The 27,093-nt window shown below is 45.7% G+C and overlaps 2 protein-coding genes across 8 annotated transcripts; one reads left to right on the forward strand and one right to left on the reverse strand.

Annotated features, from left to right (window-relative positions):
* Positions 1-174: 174 nt before the first annotated feature.
* On the reverse strand, positions 175-2,629 carry dexi (Dexi homolog (mouse)). Its single transcript, XM_028411345.1, has 2 exons — positions 1,829-2,629; positions 175-1,752 (listed from the first exon to the last, which is right to left on the reverse strand). The coding sequence occupies exon 1, from the start codon at positions 2,208-2,210 to the stop codon at positions 1,941-1,943; it is 270 nt and encodes an 89-aa protein (XP_028267146.1). The 5' UTR covers positions 2,211-2,629; the 3' UTR covers positions 175-1,752; positions 1,829-1,940.
* A 211-nt stretch (positions 2,630-2,840) lies between these two features.
* Positions 2,841-26,822, forward strand: clec16a (C-type lectin domain containing 16A). 7 transcript variants are annotated; one of them, XM_028411233.1, is made up of 24 exons: positions 2,841-3,067; positions 3,487-3,615; positions 3,700-3,833; positions 4,696-4,844; positions 5,916-6,021; positions 7,811-7,816; positions 8,853-8,976; positions 9,092-9,266; positions 10,026-10,076; positions 10,651-10,758; positions 13,902-14,202; positions 15,367-15,478; positions 15,567-15,667; positions 16,285-16,404; positions 16,479-16,588; positions 17,618-17,662; positions 18,563-18,613; positions 18,713-18,841; positions 19,171-19,291; positions 22,595-22,746; positions 22,905-23,109; positions 23,792-23,962; positions 24,468-24,605; positions 25,744-26,822. In XM_028411233.1, exons 1-24 carry the CDS (start codon positions 2,994-2,996, stop codon positions 26,232-26,234), a joined length of 3,303 nt encoding a protein of 1,100 aa, XP_028267034.1. In that variant the 5' UTR covers positions 2,841-2,993; the 3' UTR covers positions 26,235-26,822. The 7 variants fall into 7 exon arrangements, with proteins under 7 accessions (XP_028267034.1, XP_028267038.1, XP_028267035.1 ...); XM_028411237.1 differs by having other exon boundaries at positions 13,902-14,133; XM_028411234.1 differs by having other exon boundaries at positions 13,905-14,202.
* The last annotated feature ends 271 nt before the right edge of the window (positions 26,823-27,093 follow it).

Below are 27,093 nucleotides of genomic sequence, written 5' to 3' on the forward strand. Positions count from 1 at the left end.
TGTTGATTGATTTTCTGCACTGTGTGTGAGACACGGTGCTGCTTTTCCCAGCACGCCTTGCAGGTTCTAATAAGTGTGACCATTGCTGCTGAGTCTCTGGTGGGCAAAATGCAGCATCAAGCTTCACTGTGATCTGAAAAGAATATGAAAAGGTCTGGAGGCATGAAGCTGGTTCACTCAGTTTATTAAATACATGATGAGAGTAAAGGTCTGCAGCTTATCAGAGCGCGCCTGCAGTGAGGCAGATGTGGACGACAGATTTAAGAATGTGGGCAGGACATTTTAGGTCTGAGATGCCAAACGGACGTTCAAAAAATAGATTCAAATAGTTTGATTGATTACCTTATTCTCATACAGTAAGCCCTTACTTTAGTATTGATCCTGGTACTTTATGAATTCTTTTTAATGAGCATTTGATGTCATATAGCTGAAAATATTGCTGAACAGAGGGCAGAGACTGGCGTCAGTTCTCAGTGATGCTGATTGCCTGAAGGAGGGTCTGAATCCATCACTTGTGTCAGTGGATCAGTATTCTTGTTGTATTTAGTGCTGACTCGGCTGCACGGGGCGGTGAGGTGGGAGGCGACGGTGGACTGAAGCCTGTCCGGAGAGGGAGACGTGCATCCTGAACCGCTTCAGTCTGAATCATGCTGGCAGCAGCTGCTGTGTGTGGCGGGAGAATCACCTTCCCTGATCAGACCGGGCAGATGGCGGCCTCTGTCTCTGGTCTCTACATCTATTTGCTTAAATCCAGTTTATTATTGCTGTCGAGAACACACAGTCCATCAAAGCAATTCGTAATCTGTAACCACAGAATAAAATGATGACGGCTAAACCTTTTAAAAACATGCAAAAACACAAAAGGACAAAATATCTGGAACACTTTCACACATTTGTCATTCATCTGTATCGGCCGACTTCTTCTGAGGAACATCTCCTCGTTCTCTAAACATTCTGTAGCGCAGCCATTAGGGATGCACAATATTGAATTTATTTTTTGATATCAAATATTCCACATGAAGCTTTTCCCTGCAGTGAAGTTATTAAACTTGAAGGAATGCTGCTGCTGAGCCATCACAGACACACAGCAGCTGTAGTAGAGTTACTGAATGTTAGATCATTCAAGCTCTATCTTGTTGGCTGCTATTGTACAAACACCTTTAATGACATCATTTGTAGTCCCATTTAGCCACTTGTTAGCATGTAGCCTTTTTTCAGACAGTAAACAATCATCAGTGGGGATTTACTGTGTGTTTGTGTGGTAGAATAAAAACCTGCTGAGCTCCTGTTAACCACAGACCTTATTTCACACACTGAGGGGACAGGAAGCTAACATGCTAACAGGTTTCTGAGGCTGCTGATACCACCATCTTGTTAACAATAGTGTGCATCCCTAAAAGAAAGAACTCCTCCTGGATCCTTGAACACTTTCTGCATTACAGGTGTGTGTGTGTGTGTGTGTGTGTGTGTGTATACTCCTGAGTGTGTTCATCCCTGATGCAGACACTCAGTCTAAAGCCCGCGGAGCAGTGATGGATTGTGTAAAGTCTTTAAGCAGGTGGTTCTGTGTGAGATGAAGGATGCAGCATCCCTACAGTGGACTGGTTGTTCCATCACCCTGTGACCGAGTCCTGCAGAGCCTGGACAACTGAAGACGCTCTCCACGTCTCTGAGGACATTCAGTTTTCTTCCACAGGGAGCAGCACATCCCGCTGTCCAACCAGGGGACAGTCTCTGTCCTCAGGCTACAACCTAAAGACAAGGACATGTGTGTGAGGACGTGTCCCACAAAGGGGGTAGTTTTGTGGCCAAATGTTCTCATGCTCACTTTTTCACTGAAATGTCTCTGAGAGGAAAAGGCTGCAGCAACATCCATTCTGCTGCCCGGGGAGCGTCCACACTGACCCAGCCTGCCCCGGATCTCTGCACCATCATCATCGTCACTCCAGGTATCCCTCAAACACATCCAGCTCTGTGTCCGTGTCGTAGGGGACGGAGGCCGGGTCAGACAGCACGCCGAGGTCCACCAGCGCCTGGTCCATGTCCTCAGGCAGAAACACTATCCCCACATTCAGGACGATGTACTCCATCAGAAAGGCATAGTAGAGGATCAGGACGTTCACAAAGAACAGGCCCAGATAAAACATATATGGGAGTTCTTCCAAGAGCGATTCCACCGAATCTAGCTGGGCATAAATTGGGTGTGTCATAGAAAAGAAGGAAAGTTATGGTTCGTGTGTTCGTGCAGAGGCCTGGATGTCCGCAGTTAGAAATCTGTCTGCGGCGCTGATGGGACGGGGGAGTCCATGTCCGCAGGAAGCTTTATCTGTCCGGTCCAGAAGAAAACCACGGACAGGCAGGTAGACTGACGCTCATCGCTAATAATAACCGGACAGTATCATGTCACGTTAGCTAGCTCGACGCATTCTTGACATTGGTTCCGTGGCTTTGCGGATTTCACGCCATGCTAGCGGTATAAGGCTAAAAACAGCAGCACGCAGTGCTAGCTTAAACACACGTAAATATTTCCACACGCACGGTTTTCACCAATACAGCAGGCTTTTACTGCTAAACGTCCCGTCTAACATTTTCTGCATCAAAACAGTCCCGACGGCGGAGCGACACCTGAAGCCTCGGAACGTGATTGGCTAACGCGCAGGCAGGCTCTACTCTGATTGGCTGCTGAGATGTCACTCGGTTGCGTCTCTGCCTCGTCGACGGATTTAATCGTCACTACTAACCCGGGAAGTTGTAGTTTTTTCTCCAGTCATCCATTAATGTTTCTAACGAAGAAAGAACAACAACTCCCAGCAGCCACCACCCAATGATGCTGTTACGTAACGACCCCCCACCGCTACCATCGCCGCCCCATCACCCTCGGTTTGCTGAGCAGCTAGCTGTGCGGGGAAAGTGGGTGTCATGGACGGATACGGACACTAACCTGAGCAAAACAACTCCCCTGGCGAAGCCGCAGTCACATTAACACCGCAACCATGTTTGGCCGGTCCCGGAGCTGGGTAGGAGGGCAAGGGAAAGCGAAAAACATCCACTCCCTGGACCATTTGAAGTGAGTACTTAGCATCAAACATGCTAACGTTGGCCTCTAAATAATCACCAGTTGAAAACGGCTGTCAGCGTTAACATTAGCGAAGATATTCGTTTAGAAAAGTTAGCCTGTGATTGGTGTCCAGATGTTTTGTTAGCTAATGTAGCTGTGTACTTTGTGTTATTTTTGTGTGGGTCTTCCAAGTGCTGCTAGCTTGAACGCTGCATTTTGAGCTGACATGGATAAAATCACAAACAGTTTATTAACCTACGCAGGTGTTTGTGTGTGTGTGTGTGTGTGTGTTTGTGTGATTTTTGTTGTTTGGTTTTATAAATATCCCTTTGAGGCAGCATGGCACAGATTCCTTGTATGTGTGTGCATATTTGTCCATTTAAAGCTTCTGGTTCTGATTCCATCATTTCTCCCCCTCTCTGTGTCAGGTACATGTACCACGTTCTGACCAAGAACACCACAGTCACAGACCACAACCGAAACCTTTTAGTGGAGACCATCCGCTCCATCACAGAGATCCTCATCTGGGGGGATCAGAATGACAGCTCTGTGTTCGAGTAGGTCCCGCCGACCGTCAGGCGCCTCTGCTGTGCTCTCTGTCCGACTCTAACACTCACACTGTCTTGTCTGTATGTAATCAGCTTCTTCCTGGAGAAGAACATGTTTGCCTTCTTCCTGAACATCCTGCGTCAGAAGTCTGGACGCTACGTGTGTGTGCAGCTCCTCCAGACCCTCAACATACTGTTTGAAAACATCAGTCATGAGACTTCCCTCTGTAAGTGTTTGCATTTACATTCACTGAAAACTGCTTGTATCATCTCTGATGGCTGCTTTGACCACATGTTTGGCTTTGATTAAAATCACAGGTGTCACCAGCTGTAGAGCACTGATTTCATTTAAACGTAGACATTTGTTTTAATGTCTATTCAGCTTTGTTTTGAAGGCTGTGGTGTTGTATAGTGGTGCATTATAAACATGTTACAATGTGATGCAGTCTGTGACTCTAATTACCAGTTTTGTTATTAGTCAGTGTTGATTTGGATTGTACTTAAATGAACAGCATGTCAATTATATTATTTTGTAAGATTCACCTCCATTATTTGCTGCAATATATGATGCATAGATGCCTGTTGCTAGGCAACCAAAACATCGGCAGATGGTGGTAATATCAGCGATATGCTGATTTAAATATACTACAATTCCAAAAGTATGTGGAATAGCCAGACACCCTCCCTATGTTGCTATGCCGGCCTCCCATGTTTCTGGCACCTGTCCAGTCTGATGAAGGGTGATGAGGTCACGTGTCAGGTGGCCTTGAGGTCAGGACAGATGAGTTTTTTTGTGCAGACAAACACATCATCATCATCTTAATTCTCATGATCTGCTCTAAAGCTGCAACAATGATCAATGGATGGAGGCGTGAACTGTTAGTCTGAAACAGGAACGTTTGTCCATCAAATATCAGAATACGGATTGATTAATCATGGACAATCAATCATCAGCTGCAGGTCTGTTAGAAGACTTCCTGGATCCCAAAGCGTTTCACAACAACTGAAACAGTTTACCTGGTTTTTGGTAAATTCAGTGTTTGCAAATATCTGCAGAATATGTGTCTGATGACGTTTATCTCCTCTCAGATTATCTCCTGTCAAACAACCACGTGAACTCCATCATCGTCCACAAGTTTGACTTCTCAGATGAGGAGATCATGGCTTACTACATCTCCTTCCTGAAGACTCTGTCTCTGAAACTCAACAACCACACTGTGCACTTTTTCTACAACGAGGTGAGGCTGCAGAGGGGAGGGTGTGTGTCTGAGGGAGGAGAGGGTGGAGGGTCTTTCTTTCAGTGTGTGACAGACGAGGAGGAGATGTGAGAGGTGTTTCATTTCTGTTCCAGTTTACCTCACCAGGCTGCTTTTATCTGTTCAAAAATAATCATTAATATCATTAGTAATCAATAATTAATCATTTTGTGTTTCTGTTTGTATCACTCACTAGTGTCAGTCTTACACTCAGAAATCAGAAATCAGTCATGCAAAAAAACAAGATCATATTTCAGAGGAGTTTCTTTTATTTAAATTATATTTGTGCGAGATCCTTCTGACCAGTTGAATATCTTGTGATGTTGTTACCCTCCCAGCAGTATCTGTAGTCTTTTCATTGGCCTCTGTGTGCGGGGGAAAGTTATTGGTGTACTGTCGATGGTAGCTTCACCCCCTGAAGCCAAAACCAGACCCACTGTGTGGATTTGGCAGCATTCATGATGAATGAGGAGTAACCAACCAGAGCAGGCTGACAGTCAGATGGGATGTGAAAACCCTCCAGCAGAGGGCACCATCCACTCGGTGCTGAATTTATGCTGTCAGATCTACACAGCTTTGAAACTCCAGGTTTGGGTTTGGAGTCAGGGTGTCACGGTTCTTCATTTGCTGTGACTTCTGGGTTTTTTTTAAAGCTCTGATGCTCAGCTGTGATTGGATAGAGGTCACAGCGACTGAGGAAGGGCCGGGTGGAGGATCAGGCACTGGCACAGAGAGAGAGATGCTATAAGAGCTGCCGAGTTAGCCATGTGCAGGTTTTCATGGCAGCCATGTTAAATATATAAAACAGCGTTAGATGTCCCAGTGGTTCAGCTTGTTCTTAGAATAACTGCAGGAATATTTGTTTCACTCTTTACTTTCAGTCTCTGTGACTTCTTTAAAACAGATTTTGTCCTTTTTGTTTGTATAAAAGTGCGACGCCTGCCATCATTTCTGTCTCTCTTGGCTGCTCTCTGTGGTCACTGATGACCTGAGCGCAGCGGTGCAGTGCCTCACCTTGCTCACCGGCGCCCCCTCTCTGTCTCCCACACACAGCACACTAATGACTTTGCCCTGTACACCGAGGCCATTAAGTTTTTCAACCACCCTGAAAGCATGGTCCGCATCGCAGTCCGCACCATCACACTCAACGTCTACAAAGGTGAGTGTCAGGAGCATGCATGTGCAAACACACACACACACACACACACTCGGCCTCTCTTACACTCGGGATGCTGGGACTGCCGCCTTTCTCTGTGCTCCTTCTTCTTGCTGCTGCTTCTGATGCATGAGCATGACTAACAGGTAACGCTTTCACACACACACACACACAGTCTGCTGAGTTTCTGGCTTTTTATGGACTCTGGTAAATGTGCAAATACACACGCTGTATTTTAGTGTTTAGTGACTCCCCTCCTCAACAGTGCTTAAACTACAGCAGTCACTCACAGAAACCGGGGACAGGATGAAGGATTTCAGCCTCAGAACACAGTGAAACACTGAAAGTCAGACAGACACAGCACAGAGCCTCCATTACAGTAAAAATAAGTAGTTCACTCACAACCTGCAGTGCCTTTAAAGGCCTATGTTTATATTTAACTTCCACCGTTTGCTATTGAACATTTGTTTGCAGCAGCTGCAGCTTGCAGGGTTAAAGTTCAGCCTGAACTCTCTGTGTTCAGCATCACTGCTTCACTCACATGCTCATATGTACTGACTATAACTAAGCTTCCGTGAGTCCACACTAACCAGCATGCAGAGCTGTGGTTGGAATCCCCTCACCTGTTTTATCAGTGCTGTTTTTAAATAAAATAAACCTGCAGTTCAGCAGTGTTGCAGTGATGCTCAGAGTGTGTGGCTGTGTTATGCTTCATCGGCTCCTCCTTCCTGCTCCGTGTGTGTTTGGCTTCTCTCAGTATGAAGTTTCTGCAGAAACCCACAGAGGACTTCCTGTTTGTCTTGTCCTGCATGTACTGTAACCCTCTGCACCGTCCATGACACTGTAATCCTGTAGCTCAGTTAGACCCAGCATGCTGTGACCCAGCAGAACCTCAGTAATTTGGGGGAACACTCCATCACTGCTCTGCTGCAGACTGATCTGTATGAAGGAATCTGTTTAACAAAAAAAAGCATCAGTTCAATGCATCAACTCCGATTGTTTCCTCCAGCATCTGAAAATCGTCATGGCAACCGTATCCTGTGCCCACTATGAATGATAATGACTTTATGCCATAAAGCGATGCTTCTGTCCGATTCCTCGCTGTAACTCTGCTGCTCTTTGTTCAGTTCTCTAACCATCAGACTGATCAAATAACATCCTGACTCTGCACCTCCTCACAAATCAGCCACATGTACCTTTTTATTACATTCACAAAGAAATCATTCTGTTATTTAATGATTCGTTGTTCCTGTTTTATTTATTGCTTTGAATATGAATATGATTTTTCAATACACTCCATGCACCACAACACTTTGAAGCAGCCAAAACATGAATGAAACAGAACTGTGATGACTGTGACAGCAGTAATAGAAATGATGGTGTGTTTATTTTACGTGATGACAGTGTGTTAATACAGCGGGACTTTCATTTGATTCTGTCTGATGGTTCGAACAAAGAACCGTGAAGTGTTACACAGACTTTAGAGGCGTGCACTGCAACAAATGACACTCCGTGTGTCTGAAGGTGCAGAGGCTTGTGTCTGTGCAGAGGCGTAAGATGCCTCTGAGTAGAGACTTCTTGTTCACATGTGCATTTGTTTGCAGTTTGTTTGAAACCTGCGGGGTCCGCTCCAACCTCCACCCCTCCACTGCTGCCCCTTTACTCACATTAACCCTGTTTGTTCTCCCTCCCCCCTCCCCCTCCTCTTCCTCTTCAACCACCACTCCTCCTCCTCCTCCTTGTCTCTCTCCTCTCCCTCCTCCCTCTGCGCGCCCCATCTGCCTAACTCCAGTTTCATGTAAGTTGGTTCCATTCATTCAGTCTTTTACTCAGGGCTGGGTATCCTAGCAACATGTTTACTGGATGCTGTTAGCAGCTGTTCATACAGGCAGTGTGACCCCTCTAATTTGATACCTGGTGTCTGTAGACATGTTGTTACCCAGCCCTGCTTGTTCCTAATGCTGTGTTTGTTGTAGATGTTTGAGTATCCTTCCAGTTCTTGTTGTTGTAAATCATTCTGAATCACCCACACATGCAGAAAAATAACCTGCATGCACTCTGGCTTTATTTTTCTTGGGTTAATTGTTGGGTTCATTTCAGCTGCACATGTCAGTTGTCATTTTGGTGAAGGGTTTTGATGGTTCTGGTCACTGTGGTTATTCAAGCAGTGTCTCCTCCAAATTCTTTAATTTGGCCGCCCATGTTGTCTCAGTGTGGTGTGAACTGGCAACATTAAACTACCATCTGCTTTTATTCACTTGTTGACTAACTCATAAGGGAGTGTTAGTACAGCAGGGACTGAAAGTCGGACTTCACTCCAAAAATAAAAAGTGATTGAATTAGAAGGGTGGCAGTGCAGGGGTCAGGTGCACACACACACACACACACACCATCATGTCTGCAGAGCAGTCAGACGTGTGTGTGTGCAGAATAACTCAGTTATTCAGACAGAAATCAGCTGCAGATCAGACACAGACTCTCTGAATGTTGGTCATGTGACCGCTGCTCACATGTGTCTATCATGGCTTCCTGCTTGTTGCTGAGGAGGACAGAACTTTTAGATTTTACTGAATCTTGTTGGAGTGAACTCTTTATTTTTAGCTTATACAGAATAAAGTCTTATATAATTTAAACTCTATCACTGTTCACACTCTGACAGTTTGTTCTGCTTAATCTATTTATTAATTTATATGATTTTTTTTGTTTAATGCATGTATTTTAAACCTTGTTTAACTGTCACATAATGGTAATTCTCCAGATGTGTATGCATGAGAGTGTGTGTGCCTCAGTAACTCTCCTCCTCCTCCTCCTCCTCCTCACCCTGCTCTCTGCAGTGGACAACCAGCACATGCTGCATTACATCCGAGATAAGACGGCCGTCCCATATTTCAGTAACTTGGTCTGGTTTATCGGCAGCCATGTCATTGAACTGGACAAGTGTGTGCAGACTGATGAAGAGTAAGTGCCTTCGCTGCTTGTGTACTTTTCACTTTGGCCTCCAGGTGTCAGAGCAGCCTCTGGTTTGTTACGTTGGATTTGTGCGCCTTTAATGTCTGTCATTGTTGTGTCTCAGACATAAGAACAGAGGGAAACTGAGCGGCCTGGTAGCAGAGCACCTGGACCATCTGCACTACCTGAACGACATCCTCATCATCAACTGTGAGTTCCTGAACGACGTTCTAACTGACCACCTGCTGAACCGGCTGTTCCTGCCGCTCTACGTCTACTCCTTGGTTAGTCCAGAGACGGTATGTTTTTATTTCAGAGTGTTCATCCTCAATGACTAAATGCCCCTCATCTCCTCACTACCTCGCGTGAAAGATGGCGCCCAGCTCCAAATCTCTCTCACCTCTCTCTTATGTGCTCCTCCTCTTTTCTCCTGCATCCTCTTCACATGACACTGATGTCATATCCTCAGCTGCCCTGTAGGCCTTTCTACCTGAACCTGAGCGCTCTAAGATAATGAGGTCACTCACATAATGGAGCGTGAATTAAAAACTGCACATTCCTCTTAAATAATACATGTTATTTGATGGACATGCTCAAAAAGTAGCTGCAGATAAAGTAAAACTACAACAGTCAGGGTAATAGTCTGAATTGTAGTTTGATCATAGCCAGTGTGTAAAAGCTGTTCATTAATAATAATAATACTGAAAGAACAGTCAGTGTTTGCTGTCTGACCCGTGGTGTATATTTTCAGGAGCAACAGTCAAACAGAAACTGTGACTGTTTGCCTTCTGTGTTTGATTAGTGAGCCGATGTACTGGTGGGTTTCCACCATCAGACATTTTCCCAGTTTATGTAATAATGCTCTGATTTCACTCAATTTCAGCAAGAATCAAAAGGTACTTCCTCAACATGGCCAACACCTCATAATGAAACCCACATTTTTATTTAAGTTACTTCACAGTAGAATTTTGGAGTGATCTGCGCCATGATTCAAATGATTATCAAACTTCCTTTTTTTATTTAACACATCTGACACTCACTGTTTTCTATTTATGTAGTCTGAAGAGCGGAGGATCAACCCTCAGGTGTCCCTCTACCTGCTGTCTCAAGTAAGTTCCACACACAGTGTCTGCTTTTACAGAAGGATGAGTGGATGTTAACTGTGTTGTAATAATAATCCATTATCCCTCAGTCAGGAAAACGCACACCTGTGATAATCTGTGTTAGCCTGCTAGCTGAAATATGGAATTCAGAAACTCCATCAGCAACCCTGGGATGTGGGCTGGTTCACAATCAGAGGGGTCCAGAATGGGTTAGCCTAGCCCTTAGCTTAACCACAGACACTCTGTTGACACTGGCTGAGAGAGAGAGTGGGCAGGGGAGGAAGCTCCTTATAGCCTTCAGGATCAACCCCAGTGGACATAACACCCACACATGAACATGATGAAACTGAGCTGTTACTTATTGTGCTACATTCATTCTGGACTGTCTGCAGTAATACCTATGGGACAGGGAGGTTCACAGAGTGGAAATTATCTCCATGTTTCTGTGGGCCCACTTTCAGACCATATATTGGAATCATGTGTAGTTCCTCTCAGTGGCAGCAGGGGGAGACAGAGGCGTTGTCGTCTGGGAGGGTATTTTGTGATGTTTTTACAGAGACTAATGCGTGTTGTGTTCCAGGTGTTTCTGATCATCCACTATCAGCCGCTGGTCAACCAGCTGGCAGATGTTATCCTGAATGGAGATCTGTCTGTCTTCACCCCCCAGACCGACGTACACAAGAACATGGTAACACACACACACACACACACACACAGTATGTATGAATACAGTCAGAGAAACACAGAGCTCACACACAGACACACAGAACTGCTCTCTCAAAGACACACACACATGCACACAAACAAGAAATGCACACAAGCACACCCCCGCAGACAACCACATGAACACACACACACACACACAGTGAGTGAAGGTCCAGGAGTGTGTGTAGGTGGTTATAAGCTGGTGGGGTCATGGTTCTCTCCATCATTCACCCACATCAATGCAAATTACTTCACATCGTTTTTTCTTCTTCCACTTTTTAAACTCTGCTTCTCTCCTGTCGAGGACTCAGACCTCTCCTGACATTTCCTTTGACTCCTGTCTGTTCTTTCGTCTCCCCCTCTGATCCTCCTCCTCCTCCTCCTTTCTCTGTATGTTTTGACCATCTGTGTGTGAAGCCAGGTGGGTGTGATTGGGTTGTGAGCGTTTCTGAGAACTCTTGTGGTTATTCTCTGAGCTGTGTGTGTGTGGCTGTTGTAAGAAGCAGCCTACCTTTTCAGTGAATGTGCTTTGAGGTGTGATGTCTGAACGGTTTTGGTGCACCACAACAGGAGGCTGCCAGCTGTCCTTTCAGCACGGCTGCTTTCTGAATCTGTGGATTTAATATTTAGAAGAGTCTGACTTTTTCTAGTGTGTACCTCCTTTTCCCTTCTTCCTCCTCTCCTCTCTCCTACAAACAAACATTTGCACTGAATGACTCAATTAGACTTAAATAGCATCATTTTCAGTGTCATTAAAAATGAGTGTAAAGGTCAGTGTTTGGAGCTGACTGGTTACTGACGGTACTTACCTTCAAACTGCGGTGTACCTTTACTTCACTTCTTATAAACACTCACACAGGTTTATCAAGGGACAGTTCCTATAAATGCCTTCATCAATATTATTTATTAGTCCTTATTCCGGTACATGTTGTAGATATGGATTCCTCAGGTGTGTTATTGTTTGATTTGATGAAGATGAAAGGCAGGCGGATAAGCCGGGGCTCTGTTGCTGCACAGGTGGTCAGATGGCACTTCCTGTTTGTCTGTGATGTGGCAGGAAATGAGGTCACATGATGGAGCACTGAAAGAGCAGGCTCACCTAACCCAGATCTCTTTCCTGGAAGAAGTGTGTTTTCTCTTTCTCTCACTCACACATGCACTGTTTTTGTAGCTGTGTTTGCACCAGTTCGCTGCTGTGTGTGTGTTTGTCTGTGTGTGTGCCGCTGTTGTCTTTTTTCCATGCAGCTTATGCAGCTGTTTTAATGTGCATTTATATCTTTGACCTGCAAATGGTGCCCTGCTTTGAAGCACTGTGTGTGGGTGCAGAGGTGTGTGTGTGTGTGTGTGTGTGTGTGCGTGAACATGTAAGTGTGTGTGTGAGTGAGCGAGCGAGTGTGTGTGAGTGTGTGTGTGTGTGTGTGTGTGTGTGAGTGTGTGAGTGTGTGTGTGTGAGTGTGTGTGTGAGTGTGTGTGTGAGTGTGTGAGTGTGTGTGTGTGAGTGAGCGTGTGTGTGTGTGAGTGAGTGTGTGTGTTTGTGTGTGTGGCTCTTGCTCCCTGGCCTCCATTAATTTCTCAGCATAGGCTGAGACTGTGAGTGGTTTACCAGAACATCATCAGCGCACAGGTGTGACACACACAGATGCGCGTTTGTGGTTTTGGTCTGACAGCATACAGACACACACTCGGTGTGTTTGCAGCAGCAGCTATAGTTCAAGCCTTCTCAGGTACACACACAGACGCACATGATGGATAAGTGTTTTTAGAGTGAGGCTGTGTGAACGTCTGTTCTGTGAGCTCATGAGTGTGATGGAGGTCGGCAGGAGGCTGCCAGGGATTTAACACCAGCTCTGATTCTTAGCATCCTGCCATCATGCAGAGAAACTCTGCCTGTTCCGGGCACATATTTGAATACGGAGGCCTGACTCTCTCTATGTGGTGGTGGTGGTCACGTGTGTGTGGTTTGTGTTAAGTGAAATAAGGCCACCTAGTTTCTCTGTCCTCTTCCTCAGTGTCTCAAACAAAGCCGTTTTTAAAATAAAGTAAATAAAAACAGGGTAAGATATAATAATAAAAGTTATAAGTTAAAATAAATTATACCGTTTGTTTTACTGTGAATACATTAAAAAAAGGCTTCTGCTGGCGGCGCCATTTCTGTTTAATTAACGACACTGACAGAATCAGTTTGATTGTTTCCGTCTAAATAAACAGTTTATTATTAGCTAGCAGCAGCAGTGCCATGATGACTCAGCAAGCTGCTTCTTTTTTGAGTTGTGTTAGTGTGGATGTGTCAGGGCAGTTTATGAAGAGTGTGTTTCTTATGCCATCAAAGTCTGTGTGTGTGTCAGCTGGTCATTTACTACAGAAAAGTTTATCAAGGAGGAAGTGGCTTCTGTGTGTGAATGATACAATGCTGATAAGTGCAAGAAGCATTTACTGTAAGGTGGAGGGAATATATAGCATATATAAGCATTGTGTGTGTGTGTGTGTGTGTGTTCTCATGTGTGCTCATGCATGCATGTTTTGCATGCACACTTACCCGTAAACCTTTCTGGAATCATCAGAATACACTCCTATATACTTGTTGTGTCATCATGTGTGTTACTGCCATGACAGCAGTGTAGAAATAAAGAGTCAAAATGTCACAAAGACAACAAACCAATGATATTTTGATATTTTCGCTGTTAATATAAAATATTGAAATTATTGGTTGGATTGGTCTGCTTCTTCTGAGACATCAGTGGAACTTTACTCCTGTTCATATCAAGCTAACCAAGACGAGCCAGACTCTGCATCACCCATCAGTCTCCAAATGTTCAAGCATAACTGCTGCGCCCCCACCCAGAGCGAGCTCTGTCTTACAAAAGCCCCTTTCTTACCCCTGTCACTCTGCACACGTGTGACTGTCAGAGATAGTAATGAAGTGAGATGGTTCACTCCTTCCATCATCACTTCTAGAAAGCAACGCTGAGTGTGAAAAAGCCACCAGATGACCTCTAAATAATCGATAGTTAAACTCATTGACAACCTGTTCTGTCATCTAATCTGTCTTCTGTTAACAAAGTTGCAGATTTATGAGAAAACACGTCTCTTCTTCTAACTGCCTTCTCTCTGACTCCTCTGACCCAGCAGCCCAGTGCAGGAGGTGTGCGTCGGTTCGTCAAACCCCCGGAGTCTCTGGAGCGCTCCCTGGAGCTGTCCCGCCACCGCGGCCGCAAGAGAACGCAGAAGAGGCCCAACTACAAGAACCTGGGCGAGGATGAGGATGATGAGAGGGCCGTGGGAGGCAGCGGCGGCAGCGGTGGAGGACTAGAGGAGGGCTGGGATGATGACAGCTGCAGGGAGAGGGAGAAGGGAAAAGGTACAGAGGGAATAGGAGGAGCAGGTGGGAGTTCTAAGGGAAGCAGAGCGAGTGGTGAGACAGCGGAAGGTGAGTGTGTGTCTCTTTGGACGCAGCAGTACAGGACTGTGTTTGTGTTTCTTTACTCCCATCGATCAGACTCATGCACCCTGATTACCCAGCAGCCACTGCAGCAGCAGCCTCGTCTAAAAAGATGAGACCAGCTATTAACATGATTACCTGTCAGTGCTTCGCTGCTTTAAACGCTGACCGCCATGTCCACGCTGCTTCAGCTACAGTCATCAGCAGTGGGACCGATTAGGACATGAACGAGACTAAAAGTAAAACCGTCTCTGTGTTTTGGACGAGGCCTCACTCTCTGCTGCATCCCAACCTTTTGATTTCCTCATGGTTACCATGGCTACCACTGATCACAACTTCAGCACAGTGTCCATGGCAGCCAGCTGTCCATTTCCATGGTGACACACCATCCATCCTGTGCTCCTCACCTCTCCGCCTGTCTCTCACTCCTGTCTGTGTGTGTGTGTGTGTTAAAATGTGGCCATTTCATTTTTCTGAAGTGTTTCCTTCTTCACTTTCCAGACGTAATAATGGCTCCTTTGAGTCAAATATAAAGTAAACAAATAAATATACAGTGTATGGGTGTAATACTCTGAGATAAAACACTCACCAATTTGGAGAAAGAAACTTAAGATGTTCTCTGATGTTGACGTCGTGAAACTTACAGTAAAAAAAAAACATTTGAGATATCGAAAAACTGGAGGCGTTCTGACATTTATGTTGTAAGATTTATGAAAAAAAGAAGTGTGCTAGAAATTCAAGTGACTCTACAAGACAGAAAGGTTGTTAAAAATACGGCCAAATATTTTTTATATTTGTAAAAGAAAAAAAACATATTATTGAGGGAAAAAAATAAAATTGGAAAATTTGCATCAAATTTATGAGATTAAAAAAACCTTTCAACTTACAGGGCTGCACAGATCCACAGTGTGGATTTAAAGTCAGACGGCATCGTGGGCTGCCGAGAACGACTTTCACAATGAGACGTGCTCTATTTGTGGAGGAAAAACTTCCAAATTTAACGGACTGATCAGAGATGTGATAAACCTAGTTAGTTAGTTACTCTGCACATCGCAGGTTGAACCAGAGTGTCTGATGGTTAGGAAGGAAACACACAGCTGTTTGTGTTGTGTGTGTGTGGCCGTGTTGAAGGTGTGATGTTTGTGTGCACAGAGATAGAGATGGTGGTGATGGAGAAGTGTAAGGTGTCTGAGCTGACGGAGCAGAACATCACCGATGAGGAAAAGACTGCTGCAGCCACCCGCACACACACACAAAAGAGCAGGTATACACACACACAAACACACACACATGTAGCCTTGCTGTAGTGACGGCAGTATGTGTGTCTGATGACTTCCTGTCCGCCCCTGCAGACCGTTCTTAGACATGGTGTACAGCGCCCTGGACTGCACCGATGACGACTACCACGCCCTGTTCGTGCTCTGCCTGCTGTACGCCGTCTCACACAGCAAAGGTTAAACTCTGATGCTTCACTTCACGCCGTCGCCTGCAGCTCAGCAGCATGTTTGACTTCACAGTTCAACCGAACTCCACTTTTAAATTTCATTCTGTGGAAGAACTGGAAACTGTTTGTCTTTTTATAGCTTTCTCCACTGTGTAGGCGTCAGTCATTCTCAGATCCTCAGAGCAGCCTTCATGTTCCCTCTTGAGGTTTGAAGAGAGCTGATGAGTTTCATCAGTTTCTGATGACGACGCCTGACCTAGACAGTCGGAGACTTTACGACTGCAGTAAACTTACAAAAGCAGTTTTTCAGGCACAGAATGGAAAGTATTTTCTGCACAGCCAGAAGTGAGAGTGATGTGAGGACAGTGAGCCAAGAAGCTTGGCATGCAGCTGAACACACACATCAGGACATCTGAGAGAAACACAGCACTGGCTCATTCAGCTTCACAGATAACCAAATATGGTAAACCAGCGTGAGAAGAAACATCCAATACACTGTGAGGTGAAGTCAAACCAAATGTTTTAGGCTGCTGTGGAGACTTATTCTAGAATGTAGAATTAATTTCACATATCTCTCTCAGCTCCTCTCTTCTGACTTGCATTGGTTTTAAATCATCTCTCTGCAGGTATAAACCGAGATCTGTTGGAGCGGCTGCAGCTTCCTGTTCCAGAGCAGGAGAGGAGCTCGTACAGCCAGGTGCTCGTGGAGCGACTCATCAGAGTGATGAACCAGGCCGCACAGCCAGGTAACACAGACACACACAGACAGATTTGACATGTCCTTGCTCCATCATGTGTCTCATGTGTTACATGTGTGCAGATGGTAAAGTGCGTCTGGCGACTCTGGAGCTGAGCTGCCTCCTGTTAAAGCAGTCTGTGCTGTCTGGAAACCAGTGTATAATCAAAGACGTACACCTGGCCTGTTTGGAGGTACAAACACACACACACACACACACACACACACACACACACACACAGGTCATACAGTTAAGCCCGAAATTATTCATACTCTGGACAAATTTGGTGGGGACAACGTAGTCAGTCAGTGAGGGCTAAGACCACAGAACTGGCTTCATATTGTTAATGCTCACAAGAAGGGAAAGGTGATAAAGGTGTTTCCAAGGTTTTTAAGTGCCAGTAGCTGCCATGAAAAACATTATCAGAAAGTTCAGAAGCTTTCACACTGTATAGAATCATAAAGGCGGTGGAAGAAGGCCAGAAGTGACCCCTGCACTGCCAAGAGAATTGCTGGCTAATAAAAATCAAGGACCACCACCAGGGGTATTAGTACCTTTACAGATGCTGGTATATACATCTCCAGCAGACACTGCACAAGGCTGGCCTCCATGGACATGAGTTTTATGTCTTTTCTGGCCAGTACAGACATAAACTGAGAGAAAATGGGAGCTGAACCTGTGGCTGCAGGGTTTAATCTGCGAGCGCTCATCAACATATTTTTCCTCTTATACTTCTTCACATCTACTCATCCACTTCCTCTGACTCCTCTTCCTCTCCTCCTCATTCTCCTCATGCTTCTGGGAAACACACACACACAGAGCGCTTCCTGCTTCAGCTGATGTAGTTCAGTTTTTGTCTAAACATTTCACAGTCAGCGAGCAGGTTTTTCTTCATCCTGCTGACTGTGATTAATCTGTGGCTGTTGGTAAAAACAACACACAGCATTTCCAGTTCAGCGTTAATCACACAGCTCAGCTCAGCGCTGAAGCCTGTCATATTACAGGAAGAACTCTGCCTGCATGTGACAGGATGAAGCAGGACGAACATTATATCATCACATGTTAGGACCACTAACAGGAGCGTATGTAGCTGCTTATATAATAAACATGAACTGTGCTCACTGAGCACGCTCAGACATGAACCACTAGAGCTCCTCAGCTGCAGCTCCTGCAGACCCTGTGTGGTCATTAATGGAGGTGTGTGTGTGTGTTCTGTCTTCAGGGTGCCAGAGAGGAAAGTCTGCACTTACTGCGCAGATTCTACAAGGTGAGTGTGCACAAAACACACACTTTAATACTAATACTTTAATGGACACACACACTATCACACCTCACACCTACCTGCACTATACAAATTGTACTCCACAGTGAAGGAACACACACACAGTGGAAACTGTGGCACTGTTGTGGCTACGAGTGCATTCTGAGTTGTACAAAGCATACGGGACGTGGTCAGGTGTGTGTCTGTGTGTGTGTGTGTGTGTGTGTGTGTGTGTCAGTCACCTAATCGGCTGCCTATAAATGAGGCCATTTCTGTGAAGGTGCAACAGACAAAACTGAAAGTGTTCCATGATAATGTCATAATTTTCATCTTGAATTTAGATCGCTGCTTTCTGTTTCACTTTGATTGATCAGTTTCTGGTGTTTTCTTCACACTCCACGTGTTTTCTTTGGAAAACATTCCAGCAGCAGAAACAATGTCGGCTCACAAAAGGAAAACTGAATATTGGATTTCGCTGATGTTTTTGTTCGTGTGCCTCGCTTTTTTTCTTGAATGTTTCTCCCAGCCCTTCTGTAGTTTTAGTTTTTTTATGCGCTGTTAATTTAAAGTTTTTGGTGGTTGTTCCAGTAAACTTTCATCAGTCACAAGTGTTTCCCTCCATGACTAATCTGAGCTCTGACTCATTCCACGAGCCTCCATTTCCTCTGGTTGAGACGCTCATTGGAGATTTCAGGTCTAATATTATCATCAGAGTGAATTGATTACGTTCAGTCATTGTTGTATTGATTGAATCAGTGACTGTGGACTGTTTAACTCACATGTAGAATAATTTGGGAACATTTGCAGGCTGAACTGAATGTCACACATGATGCATTCAAGAACCATCAGGAAACTGAAGTCCTGTGTGTAATTTATCATCTTATCTTCTTATTTGTCTTGTCTCAGGGTGAGGAGATCTTTCTGGACATGTTTGAAGATGAATACAGAAGCATGACGGTGGGTCACTCTTCATTTCATCATCAACCAGAACTCACCAGCACTGTGTTACTGCTGCTAATGTGTGTGTGTGTGTGTGTGTGTTCATGTATGTCACAGAGTAAACCGCTCAACGTGGAGTATCTGATGATGGACGCCTCCATACTGCTGCCCCCCACCGGCACCCCGCTGACTGGCATCGATTTTGTCAAGAGGTTGCCCTGTGGAGACGTAGAGAAGACACGCAGGGTGCCTACACACACACACACACACACACACACACACACACACGTTATGTCATTCCTGGGTAAGCTGTCCTTTCATTGCGTCTTTTTAAAGCTTTGCAGCTCAGCTGAGATATTTGTGGTTGATAATAGCTGGTATGGTGACAGTGTAACAGTCACAGCTGGCTGCACTCACATCACATATTTTTGGTTTTGTGTTCTGCCAACAACAACAACAAAAAAAACAAACAGCAGATTGATTAAATCCTGAATCGCAGATGTCAGAGTAGTTCATAGGTGTGTAACAGGTAATGATGTAGGTTTAACCTGTCCTGTGTGTGTGTGTGTTCTCAGGCGATTCGAGTGTTCTTCATGCTGCGATCGTTATCACTTCAGCTGCAGAGTGAACCTGAGACTCAGCTCCCTCTAACCAGGCCTGAAGACCTCATCAAGACAGACGACGTCTTAGATCTCAGTACGACACACACACACACACACACACAGAGGTCATTGATCCCAAACCCCTGTGAGGACGTGCTGTCAGTTCGGTCTGTGTCTGTTGCTTCATGAAGACTTTTCTGCTTTGATAACAGTTGGTTTCAGTCAAAGTGACTTTATGCTCATATTGTCCTCACAGAGACACAACAGTCCTCTACACACATGCTAACTGCTACATGCTAGCTGTCAGAAAGCTTCAGCAGCTTGTTTCCTCTCTGATTGGCTGAAGTGAGCTCGGTGAGTGGTAGGTGGTGTTCATCCTGTCTCTTAGAAGGTGGATTATCTCTGTGAAGGTTCTGTGGAACAGCCTTCACCGCCCACACTTCACCTCAGAAATTAGACAGTTATTGTAAGATGACACGAGCAGGGGGCGGACTCACTGTATTTAATCATCATTTCAAATATCAAACTGTTTCTTAGAACTGTACACTGACAGCAGAGTTGATTCCAGCGGGGTTGTTTACTTAGTAGTGTTGACTGTCGATGGCCTCTATCGACTCATCAGTGTTGAGTCAGCTGCACTTCCTGTGCATTTTTGGAAATGCATTGATGGCCGATTAGTGATGTAAAGTCACAGAGCGGACTGTCTCTGTTAGCATGTGGCTAACTGCACCGTCATTTATATCTTCAGACAGAAATGAAAATGTGAAATTGTTGAATTTCTGGTTTCCTTTAATGTCCCTGTTGTGAGTGATGGAACATACCGAGTGAAACCAGAAGCTCCCGCGGCTTCACTTTCAGGTTTAATTCAGTGGGTGAAACTGTGACTGTTGATTATTCCAAACGCCAGCCTGTGGTCAGAGCACATCAGATGTGACATCACTTCCTTGAAAAGACAATTTTAAAGTGTTGAAACCTGTCTTTGCTGACTCAGAACGCTCTGTCTCAGAGGGATGGTGGGGGGGTGGAGGGTTTTTCCTCGTGGGTTTTAAGGGGATTTAAATCTTCTACCCACAAGCTTCCTTATCTGACCATCGGCCTCCCTTTCACCACACCGCTGAGCAGAAACATGTCCTGCTGCATTCCTCCTAATGTGAGTGTTGACCTGTGAGGAGCGGCCAGCAGCAGGAGGACATGTTTAACAGACCATTCTGTGAAATATGCAGCTTAATCTGCACTTTGCTGCAGGTTGGATCTGTGTTCTAAAGTAAACAGAGAATTTTCCCTTCTGTAATGTTTGTGCAGCACAACAAGAGAGTACTTGCAAACAGGGAGAGTTGGAGCACTTCCACACACTCTGTGCGGTGTTACTACACAACTGAAGGCAAATCGAACTTTGGAAGAACTGAAAGATAAATGATAAGCATTCATTGTACTTTACAAAAAATAAAATGACCAAAGCGAGCTTGTTCCAAAGAGTCAGGAGTAACAGAAACAGCACAGCGCGTTTTATGAATTAAATCAGAACATTTATTGTAGAACCAGAGCAGGGAGGTGGATCAGACTGACGTGCTCTCTGTCTCAGGTTCTTGTGAGGAGTCTGCTGCATGTGTGACCTATATATTGATGTATTGCTGAATTCATATAGCGTTCCTCATAAAAGCCACTTCTCTCTAAAGACAGGTGTTTCCCTGAAAGTTTTCTGTTTCAGAACTTCAGCAGTCAAGTTTCTCTTTCTATAATCCTGACAGAGCTCAGACCTCCTTCTGTGTCTGTGCTCTCATCTCTCCCGTCCTTCGGTAACTTAGAAACACCTCCACAGAATGTGTTCACAACGATAAACTCAGCGCAACTCGAGCTCAGGGGCCCTGAAGCGGAAGTCTGTTCACTACCATGTTATTGATATTTTTCCTACTGGCTTTCCAATTTCATCCATATACAGTTGCCCATGGGTTACATGATACACCTTGATAGGTCCCCTCTATCATATAACATGGACTGTTTCACCCCCTGATCCCTGAATGAGGCCCATCAATCAAATATCATGTGGTGTGTTATTACCATATGTCAGTCAAGTCACCTGTGATATGTGAGGCCACATGTTCTAATCGGACCTGGATGTGGATGTTAACACCACAGGTGTTAACCCCTGGTTGTCTTGGAAGGGGGCCGTTTTTCCTGTGTGGGCCCCGGGGGACCGGTTGGCGCTGCATGTGGTCCTCAGACAGTTGAATGAATCCTGGGAGAAGCTGGTCTGTGTGAAGCCCCGTCATGTTCATGTGGACACACATTTCTGTGTGTTTCAGGATGTCCAACACAAACTGTCATAAATCTTCACACCAGTGTTTGATGAGATCAAATCTCAAACCACGCAGTGACTGTAGTTTCCAGTCGGGCTGACCGGCTTCTGTAGTAATGAAGTAGTTGTGGGGGGTGTGAGGGTTTTTTTTCCTGTCTTCTCTGGGGATTCAGTCTCAGAACTTCCCCTGATGTTTTTTTGACCATGTTGTATTCCGTACTTCCAGAGAACATGAGGGACTCCCTCTCCAGCTGCAGGTGCTTTTGACAGCTCGCTGTTCATGGAGGTGCAGCTCGGTTCAGCTTTAAATACAGCATGAGTCACAAGTCGTTTATAAAGCCTCAAAAAGACGAGTTCAGAATAGAAATAAAGGAACCAAGAACTTTATTATAAAGAGGAAGAAACACACGTTATGCGTCAGTGTGATGTTTCTGGTTACATTATTACATGTCTGATATTTAAACCAAAACCAGGGGAGTCAAATGAGGTCATCGTCACTCTGCTCTTCAGCGCTGTCTGTGGTCTTATCTCTGCTTCAGCATGCTCCAGACGAGTGGGAGCACAGCACCTTGTCTATTCCTTTTAGCATGTGTAGCAGTGTGTGTGTGTCTGGGTGTGTGTCTGTGTGTGTCTGTCTGTCTGTGTGTCTGTGTGTGTGTGTCTGTGTGTGTGTGTGTGTGTGTCTGGGTGTGTGTGTCTGTCTGTGTGTCTGTGTGTGTGTGTCTGTCTGTGTGTCTGTCTGTGTGTCTGTCTGTGTGTGTGTGTGTGTGTGTGGGGGGGGGGCTCACAGTGCTGAAGTTACTGTACGTTTAATGCAGAAGCAGCAGATATTATTATCACCAAGTTCTTCTGAAGAAGCTGACACACTGTGTGCTGAGAATTCCTTTAAAACAGAAGTAGACTCTTAAAGCTGCAGTGTCGGCTTTCTGTCTGCTCCTAAGTGTGTGTGTGTGTGTGTGTGTGTCTGACATTACACCTCCACTGAGAGTGAGAGACAAGCCAACTAAAAGCTGTTCCTCAAACACGACAACAGACTCACTTCAGTCCGCGGTCAGATTCTTTGAAACAAGAAAACCACCTTGTTTGTGCTCTTTGCTTCAGATAACAGTGACCTCATAGCCTGCATGGTGGTAAGCAAAGATGGCGGCCAAGCCCAGAGGTTCCTGGCGGTCGACGTGTACCAGATGAGTCTAGTGGAACCAGAGACCAAGCGCCTGGGCTGGGGCGTGGTTAAATTTGCCGGCCTCTTGCAGGTAAGTGTGGCGTGGTTTCTCTTGTTGTTGATGTTTGTTTTTACTTTTTGTGTTGTGAGATGTTTTGAACTGAAGCGTGAAGCGTGCTGGCTCATGCTCTGTACGGTTACAGTACAATGAATGTTCATCATTTTGTCCTTCTGTTGACGTTTTAACAGGACATGCAGGTGTCCGGCGTGGAAGACGATAGCCGAGCGTTAAACATCGTCATCCACAAACCGAGCTCCAACCCACACGCCAAGCCGCTGCCTATCCTGCAGGCCAACTTCATCTTCGCTGACCACATCCGCTGCATCATCGCCAAGCAGAGGCTCGCCAAAGGCCGCATCCAGGCCCGGCGCATGAAGATGCAGAGGATCGCAGGTGAGGGAGCGTCCAGGAGGAACAGCAGCAGAGAAAATGTTAAAAATCATGACTGTTTATAGCAGGAGACAGCTGGAGCTGCTGTCCAACAGAAGGGAAATCTAATCTTTTCATTAGGAGCCTCGTGCTCCGTCATTTCCCTGAATTATCTCCCTCCTTTCTTCTGAAAAAACACGACTTCCTCTATTTTATTTAGTCATCAGCTTTATCTGTTTTTTTCTTGCAGCATCCCCATCAGCCGATAACTAACTAACTAATGTTCTGAGCTGCTGTAAAAGTTTTTAGTGAAAGCTGAACTACAAAACTCATCATCACAGCCAGAAACTACAAAAACATTCAGACTTCCTGATGGTCCTGAAGGCACCACATGTGACATACGGTTCCTGTGTGTGTGTGAATACCTGAGTGCTGGACGCTCCGCTGGATTTGCCCGTCAGTCGATTGGACTTCCCCTCCCAGAGGTCTCATTCTTGAGAATTACACACTGAACTAAGAAAACTAAACTTCTTTCCAGGCAGCACAGTCGACAAGGATGTGAATGTTTTCCAAAATAACCACAGTAGAAACAAAACAGTTTCACATTCTCTGATTGTTTGGCAAACAGAAACACTTCTCACTTACATTAAACCCAGCCTTTCCTCTGTAACATGATGTTCCTCTGTGTGTGTCTGTGTGTGTTCAGCCCTGTTGGACCTGCCGGTGCAGCCTAGTGCCACAGAGGTGTTGGGTTTCGGTCAAACGGCCAACGCCTCCCCGAGTGGCCTCCCCTTCCGCTTCTATGAGCAGTCACGGCGGGCGCCCAACGACCCCACGGCCAACAGATCCGTCTTCGCCTCCGTCGATAAAGTACCAGGTGACACAAAGAGACACACACATTAATGCAGACACCATGTCCCCGCTTCACACACACACACCAAACTTTACTAAAGAACAGTGAACACTGAGACTGGCTGAGTCGTCCTGACCTTCAAAGCAGCAGCTGAATCGGAGCAGTGTGTGATTTAATCTGACAGCTTTGGAGTGAGGGAGGAATCTGCAGGGATTAGAGGATCTGTTTAAAATTACAACTCCTCAGATTAAAGCTGAGAACTCACCTACAACCTACACACCCTGAATACAGCTCTGTCTCTGTGCCTTTATCCTGTTATGTTTATTCAACTAAACTCTGTCAGGATGTGATACATTTACACACACACACACACACACAGCAGCTGCGCCTCACACAGGTGTGTGTTTGTTTACACAATGTCACAAAGATCACGTGTCAGAGAAATCACCACAAAACTCTGCAGCACGCTAACAGTCTAACACCACCATTGTGTGTGTCTGTCTGTGTGTGTGTGTCTGTGTTGCCCCAGGTTTTGCGGTGGCTCACTGTGTGTCTCAGCACAGTCCCTCCCCCCTCTCCTCCCCCTCACCTCCCTCCAGTGGGAGCGGGAGTACAGGACGATGTGACTCTGTTACTGCGAGCACTATATCAGCTCAGAGCCCCACAGGTACAGGCACACACACACACACACACACATTCACTGTGGAGTTTTGTGTGTAATGATGATACAGCTTCATATACAAACCACCTCCTAAACCACAGCATGTGCCATGGTGGATGATGGAGTCTATATGTGGTCTGTGTGAGAACCTAAACAAACACACACATAACACAACCTCAGTCCTACACAGCGCTGTGCGACACAAGCAGAAAAAAGTCACAGAACCAAACTGCTGTTTGTGTGACTGTGACGCAGAACCTGGCACAGCTGATTGTGGTGCGACGAGCTCTCTATCTGCAGCAGCTCCCGCTCAGGTGAGGCCTGCAGCGCTCGTGTCCCCCTGACAGGAGGCCTGTGGACTGTGCAGGACTCTCTCTGTCCCTGATGGGAGCTCTGGTTCAGTCACTGTTTTTTTTTCTCACTGCCAAGCTGAAATTTCAACATGAAAATGTAACCAAACCAGAACCATCACAAGGTGTGTCTGTTTGTCCTGCTGCTGTTTGTGTGAGGTGGGACCTCAGAGCTGAGGTCACTGCTGCCTGCTCTTTAAATAACTGGCAGCTGGGTCTTTAATTACACACCTGTCTGTGAACCACACAATACAAAAGACAGACACTTTTCAATGAAAGTGAAAACTCATTTGTTTTTAAGTTTGGATCCATCTTTGTGCTCTGGTCTTTCATCTTATTATAAACAGTTTATTTTGTGTTTCCCTGACACACTGTCAGTACATGATGGTGGGACATATTTCTGTTAATTAGTGTTAGTGCTGATGCTGGTGTTAGCTGCAGTGTTTCACCTCCTTTCTGCTCCAATAACTCAGAAGCCCTCATCACAAGGACCTGTGTGTGTGTGTGTCTGTGTGTCTGTGTGTCTGTCTGTATGTCTGTCTTTGTGTGTCTGTCAAGTGTGTGTGTGTGTGTCATGGTTTAGTCCAATCCAAAGCTTCATCTGTAACGCCATCTGAAGCCATGATGGAGTCACATGTGAGCAGCGGTCACATGACCAACATTCAGGGAGTCTCTGTCTGATCTGCATCTGTAAACATGAAGATGAATGTGGACAGAGCTGCAGCTGAAAATGTTGTTTCTCTTCATTGTTGTAACTTGGTCACGTGACTTCCTGCCTCTGTCCTCTCCTTCAGATGATGGTGCTTTTCTAGAGCACACCCCGCCCTCCTCCTCGGGTGGCGAAGGTGATGGAGGAGGTGGAGAAGTAACTCCGGTCTCCTCCGCTCCCTCCACCCCAGCCCTCGCCCCGAGCCTCACCCCAGCCTCCCAGCCCACCATCTCTCTCCTCACCGACAACAACGCCGACAGCTTGAGTGTCGAGTCTCTGACGCTGCTGCCGCCCGCCGACTCGGCGCACCTGCACCCGTGTGCCAGCCACACCGCCGTCGCTCAATCCCTCCAGAGACCTGACGCCTCCATCGCAGAGGAGGAGGAGGAGGAGGAGAAGAGGGAGGAAGAGTCCCCGACGGATGAGACGGATGCAACAGTGAGAGAGGAAACCACTGAGACGACAGAGCTGGCCACGCCCACTGATGACACCACAGAGGACACACCAACAGACCCGCTGCAGGAGAGAGACGACGACACGCACACTGATACAATAGACTCACCTGAGCTGGACTAACACACACACACAGTGTATATCTATGTGGGAGGTGTGAGAGACTGTAGCACATGATGAAGAGGGCGAGACCAGAGTGTTTTTAACACACACAACCAGCAACTTTTTTAGCCTCACACACACACACACACACACTCCTGCAGTTAGTGGTTTCCATTTCACAAAGGCCTCTCATGTTCACACTTTGCAGTGACTGACACACACAGCTGCATTCGCCTTCTTAACCACTGCATGTCTGATCAGTTAGAAGCCATTGGTTGGGTGTGTGTGTGTGTGTGTCCTGCTTAGATTCATTCATTTGTAAGAAAACATTCTCAAATATGCAACATGAGCTGCTGTTGGCTGATGACGGTGTGGTGAGTCTGGATGACAGAGGGGATGATGGGAAAGATCTGAGTGGAGCTCAGCTGCTGCTGACGTCATCATTCAGTAAGAGTTCGATGTCTTTAGAGAAATGGATAAAAGCATATTTGTGAATGACTTTAGTGTGTTTGTCTGCACGTCGTCACAACAACAACACTCGGGTTGAATGTATCCGCTGGTTTCCTCGAGCTCGCTGTTAATATTCACATAAAGAGTTTGACAAGTGAAGCCTGTATGGTTGCAGTTCCTGCAATGTCCACTAGAGGCTGGCTCCAAATGTGAGTTCATCCCCGCAGACCTCCATGTTAAAATGTCACCTCCACAGCAGGAATGAACCTGAACCTGCTACAGACAGTTTCAGAGTTGCAGATGTGACTGATTTGAGTGACAGGCCTAAGTTTTATGACGTCCATCTTTAATTAGATAAATGCACCAACACAATAAACATGAAGCAGGTACTGAAAAATCAAAGTTCAGATTCACCAGGAAAAACCCTGAG

The sequence above is a fragment of the Parambassis ranga genome, chromosome 8, assembly GCF_900634625.1.
Source record: "Parambassis ranga chromosome 8, fParRan2.1, whole genome shotgun sequence".
Taxonomy (NCBI): Eukaryota; Metazoa; Chordata; class Actinopteri; family Ambassidae; genus Parambassis; species Parambassis ranga.